The following is a 5,724-nucleotide window of genomic DNA, read 5'->3' as shown; positions in this document are numbered from 1 at the left end:
ACACAAAGAAAAATCTCCGGACGCAGAGCAGCAATCAGATGTTTTTGCTGAAATTACAATTCATAATTGGATATCGAGCCGGAATCAAGTTTTGGATGATCTGGGAAATCATTGGGATTCCTGTTTGGTTTTTACTGCAATCCGTGGGCTCTGTTACAGAGATTTCGCCTCACTTCCTGTCCTGTTGGTAATGGTTTTACCAGACAGGAAGTGAGGGAAAATCTTCAACAGGTATACACACAGAAAATGACGAATGAAAACGAATCTGAATTTTGGACGAAATTCGCTAGCGGCAGTCTGTACGCATTTTCGTTTGTGGACGAATTTTCGTTGCAGCAAAGTGACATTAACATTTATTTATTTTTTTGAAAATGTCAGTTTGCTGAAACGAACTAAACGACAATTCGTACAGACCGCTAACGAATTTTGTTCAAATCCAAATCCCGAAACGAATTGTCTTTCGGACCCGAATCCTCAAAAAAACGCAAAATCCGAATCAAAACGAACCTAAACTAATTTATTTGCCGGTGCACATGTCTAGTATGCGGCACAAGGTTACTTCATGTTAGTGGTGTAACAATCACAAAAGCGACCCAGGCGGCCGCTATGGGGCCCGGGGCACAGGGGGGCCCGGCCAGGACATTCCTGATGCCCTGCGGGCCGCTTGGGTCGCTGTGGCATCTCACGCTGCTGGCTGTCAATGGCGGCTGTGAAGAGAAATGTGCCGCTGTTCAGATCACTGACAGCGAACTGTGCAGCGGCGCGTTCCTCTCAACAGCCACAGCCGCTGCTGAGTCAGTGAGAGCCAGCAGCGGCGGTGGAGCAGGCTGGACCCAGCAGTGGAGGAGGAGGCGGAGCCTGGGGTTGGCATCAGAGGAGGAGGCAGGGCCCGGCGACAGGGAGGGGTGGTCCCGGCGACAGGCGGAGGAGGCGGGGCTCATCACCGACGGTGGAGGAGGCGGACAGGTAAGGAGTGTGACCAGCCTACCTGAGGGTGACCCTGCCGAGCCCACCTTAGAGAATCCATGGTGGGCTCTGCAGGGTCACCCTCAGGTGGGCTGTGTGGGATCTCAATTGGGCTCTGCAAGGGGTGTAACTAGAGATCAAAGGGGCCCCATACAAAATTTTGCTACGGGGCCCTGTGATTTCTAGTTACGCCCCTGCTTCATGTAGCTTCTTTGTGCAGCAATCTCTCGAGTTCCCTCTGCAGCTTTACAGGTAAAGTAAAAGGTTAATGAACTATGTAAAAAAACTTTTTTGGTGTTAGTTCTCTTTTGGGTCACAGAAGGACATTTACTATTGTCCCCCTGTGACCCGAAACTCAGCATGCAGCGGTGCTGCAGCCGGGAAGGAACGCGACAATATACACCCCGCAACTTGATTGACAGCTGGCTCTGCCTCTCTAGAGCCAGAGTCAGCTGTGCCCACCCCCCTCCCCTGTCTGTCCCTCCAGTCAGCACTGGAGGAATGGAGAGGGGAGGGGACAATTCCTGACTGGCAGTCACCGCTCTCTGCAGGGAGAAGATCGTGAACTGAGTGATTAGCGGTTTGTGATCGCTGCGTTCTGGATCTCTAGAGCCGACGTCTGACAGCTGCAGTGTCACAGGTCGGCTCTAACTTGGGGGACTTGGGGGACGAGTGCATTTCACTCTCCCCATAGTTCTCCTTTAAGAAATCTCCTGATCTGGACACCGCTGTGTGTATCCCGGAAGATTCCTCCTCCGGGAAGTATCAGAAGCGGGCTGGTGTCACACAAACAATGGAAAGTTATATCACAATTTGACAGGTTCCCGTAATTTGGGATTCTGCCGCCAAATAACATTTTCAAACCCGTATTAGATTAAAAGGGTGAAATCATTGTGATTGGCTAAGACTAAAAAGCACTGAAACAATACTTTTTTTGCATATACATATTATTTTTATTTGCATTTAATAACATTTGTATGAATTGGACATACTCAACAAAAAGCACAGAGTTCCATCATACCAAAACAAATTACGCATGAACTTCATAAAATATTTAGTGATTATAAACAGTATTTTGCTTCAACTGAGCAGAAGAATTATAAATGTTCATGAGCTTTATTATTCTTGTAATAGAATACAGAATATTATTGTGACGGACTCCCTGATACCCTGACTGGATATCTCCGTCTTAAAGGAGAACTATGGGGTCAGGGCTTTTCCCCATAGTTCTCCTTAGGGTAACGGGAGGACACAAACTAGCGTCCTCCCGTCACCCTAAGCTCAGTATATAGGGAGCTGTAGCTCGCGGTATACTGAGACGCCGCAGCCGGAGCGGATCCCGACATCGATGTCGAGATCCGCCCAGCTGCGTGAGTGACAGCTGGCTCTGCCTATCTAGAGGCAGAGCCAGCTGTACCCGCCCCCTCCCCCGTCCGTTCCACCAGTCAGCGCTGGAGGAGCGGGGAGGGGGGAAACTGCTCTCTGCCGGATCGGAATCCGGCAGAGAGCCGTGACAGGATCGAGAGGTGAGCGAGCGCCGCTATGTGTTCGCTCACCTCCCGATCTACTGAGCCGACCTGTGACAGTCTCATTGTCACAGGTCGGCTAGAACTATGAGGTGAGTGAAAAGCACCTCACCTCATAGTTCTCCTTTAAGCCTGCTCCCTGAGGTGCTGGAACCAGAAACAAGGGAATATAGCATGGGCTTACCCCAAGAATCAGACAACACTGACTTTGGAGTGGAAACATGAACTGGTTTATTGAAGAAAGCACACCAAGTTTTATACCTCACAGAATCAGATAAGAGTTCAGTGTGTTACAGTGAACAAGCCCCTCCCCTAGACAGCCGGGTGCCGCATTGGAATTCCTTTAGCACAGACACTCTTTGAACCTAATGAATGTCCTTAATTAGATAAGAGCTTGATCCCATCATCCCAAACAATGGGCACTCCAGACAGCCTGCTGCCTTCACAAAATTACGTTTAACAGAGATGGTATCCAACCAAGAAGGAAATAACATGAGCTCAGTTTGTGAAAGGTTGAGTTTTAAGAAGTGTTGCGACATCCAGACTGATATGTCTGTCAGTAGATTAGTGACACGAGAGGACACTGAGGGAGAGAGTCTCGGAGTAGAGAGATAGATTTGAGTGTCATCGGCATAGAGATGGTATTGGAAGCCATGTGAGGTTATTAGTTGACCAAGGGAGGAGGTGTAGATAGAGAAGAGGAGCGGTCCAAGGACAGAGCCTTGGGGGACCCCTACAGAAAGAGGAAGAGGAGGGGAGGAGTTAGAATTGTAGGTGACGCTAAAGGAGCGCTTAGATAAGTAGGAGGTGAACCACGAGAGAGCAGAGTCTTGTAGGCCAAGCGAGTGGAGTTTTGTGAGGAGCAGCGGGTGGTCAACAGTGTCAAAAGCAGCAGAAACGTCTAATAGCAAGAGTATTTGTTGATACTTTAAAATCACGATACAAATGACGCTATTTTCGGCCGACATAACTCATCGTCTTTTCAGGTTTCATCATTTATTGCTGGACTTCTTTCTGATGTTTCGCATTGGCATAATATGGTGTGACAGTGCTGTGCCCGGTCACAGTGTGATAGGGGTTAGAGGTCACCCAAGGTTCCCATCTGAGGTCACTGGGTGGAAGAAATGCCCGCCATCTGAGGTCACTGCGTGGAAGAAATGCCCGCCATCTGAGGTCACTGGGTGGAAGAAATGCCCGCCATCAGTGATCACTGGGTGGAAGAAATGCCCGCCATCTGAGGTCACTGGGTGGAAGAAATGCCCGTCAGCTAGGATGGAGTCGGCATCCCAGCCAATCAGGAAGCCGGCCAGCGGCTTCTTGATTGCCCGGGAAGGCGGCTCGATGCTGATTGGCTGGCTCATTGCTGATTGGCCTGGAAGCCGGCTTCCCAGGCAATCAACATCGAGCCAGCCAAACAACATGGACTTCCCAGCCGACAGCATGGAGTCAGCTTCACGGCCAATCAGGAAGCTGGGAGGCGGATCATTACTGAAAGCGGATAGAAGAGGATGGAGACGGCTTTCCGGCCAATCAGGAAGCTGGGAGGCTTGTCATGAGTGAAAGTGGGAGTGATGTAATACACGTGGTTACCTGGTTCAGTGATCGGAGGGGGAGATCAGCCGCTGGAAGTGTGCTGAACTCCCTTCTGATCCTGCCGCAGAGACCCGCCATGCCGGCACCCGGGGGCCCAGAGGAGTCTGGGTGGATAATAAAAGGCGCGCTTTGACACACATTTGTAAAAAGACGCAGAAGGCGCTTGCCGGCGCCATTACTAGTCAATGGGAAAAAAACAGGGCTCGCCATTGAAGTAAATGGGGGCGTGCGGCACACACAGGAAAGAAAAGGCCGCAATCATGCGTCACCGCGGTGCATGTTCACGCTATGCTATGGTCTGAATGGGGACTAAAGTGTGAAGGGCTCAGATATTATTGACTGGCTCTGTGCAGACAGCTTCATAATACTGAGGAGAACTACAAGTCCCAGCGTTCCTTCTCATGCTGTTCAGTAATGAACATCTATTGAGAACTACAAGTCCCAGTTTTCCTCACTTCGCTGACATGAGGGCTGCCAGCATGCCCCGCCCCTCCCTGCCGTATCACCTCACACTACCTTAGTCACGCCCGAACATGACAACTGGTGGGAGGGGGTTGGAGAAGGGGCTATGCCCCGCCCCTCCCTGCAGCATCACCTCACACTGCCTTAGTCACGCCCGAGCTTGACAGCTGGTGGGCGGGGATGGAGAGGGGGGGCTGGGTCTCTGACGTCACAGTCAGCGGTGGAATCGGCTGATGGCCCCCGCCCACCTTCCCTTACTACGAGCCGCGTCCGCATTGGAGGCAGTGACGTCACGTGTCGTCTTCTCGTGCTCCCCGTCAGGCGGTGTGTGAGGACGGTGCCGCTTCCTGCCATGGCCCTCCGTTGGGAATATGTCACCGCCGAGCAGCTCAGCGGCTTCGATCGCTATAAGGTGGGTGTGGTTGCCCGGGGGAGGGCGGGGCTCCGGTCTTTTCATTCAGCGTGTGGCTGTGGCCCCCTCGCATGCAGCGGATCTGGGTGGGGGCGTTTTTGCATGCTTGTCTGGTGCGGTGTGGCCCCTGTGACAATGGGCTCCTCGGAATAGACGCCAACCTGTACAAGACGGCTCCTGCTTGTGACAGTATGTGTGGCCCCTCATACATGAGGCCCCTCTGGTACGCAACTGCCCCCTATGTTTACATTGACATGACCCCTGGAGCTATAGGGCCCCTCAGCATAGAATTCTGTGAATCATTATATGTGGCCCCTCCGCCATCGTGAGCCCCCTGGGTTCATTATGTGTGGTTCCTCAGCCATCGTGAGACCCCTGGGTTATTATATGTGGCCCCTCATCTGTTGTGCGTCCCCTGCATTTATTGTATGGGGCTCCCCTGAGTGTATTATTTGTGGCCCCTCAGCCATGGTGCCCCCCTGAGTTTTTTTTATGTGACCCCATCAGCTGTCGTGCTGCCCCTTGGTTCATTATATGTGGCCCCTTATCCATAGAGTTTCGCGGTGTCCGTTATATGTGGTGCCTACTAGAATTTATTACATGTGGCCCCGAGTCATTGTGTGCCCCCTGGGTTCGTTATATGTGGCCCCTCAGCCATGGAGCCCTCCTGCTTTCATTATATATGTCCCTTGGCCATGGTGCCCACTTGGAGACATGCTTTCCCTACAGGTTTGGGGCCCCCAGGTTCATAATATTTTGTCACCC

General features: G+C 51.7%; 1 protein-coding gene across 1 annotated transcript in view; it reads left to right on the top strand.

Annotated features, from left to right (window-relative positions):
• Positions 1 to 4,844: 4,844 nt before the first annotated feature.
• SELENOI (selenoprotein I) overlaps positions 4,845 to 5,724 on the top strand; it is a 34,760-nt gene continuing 33,880 nt past the window's right edge. Inside the window, exon 1 of the mRNA XM_018574835.1 lies at positions 4,845 to 4,959. Within this exon, the coding sequence (XP_018430337.1) occupies positions 4,900 to 4,959 (60 nt within the window). The 5' untranslated portion in view covers positions 4,845 to 4,899. The remainder of the gene's footprint in view (positions 4,960 to 5,724) is intronic.

This window comes from Nanorana parkeri, unplaced genomic scaffold, assembly GCF_000935625.1.
Source record: "Nanorana parkeri isolate BGI_ZX_2015 unplaced genomic scaffold, ASM93562v1 scaffold3269, whole genome shotgun sequence".
NCBI classification, from domain to species: domain Eukaryota; kingdom Metazoa; phylum Chordata; class Amphibia; order Anura; family Dicroglossidae; genus Nanorana; species Nanorana parkeri.
This window is presented reverse-complemented; position numbering and strand designations above follow the sequence as displayed.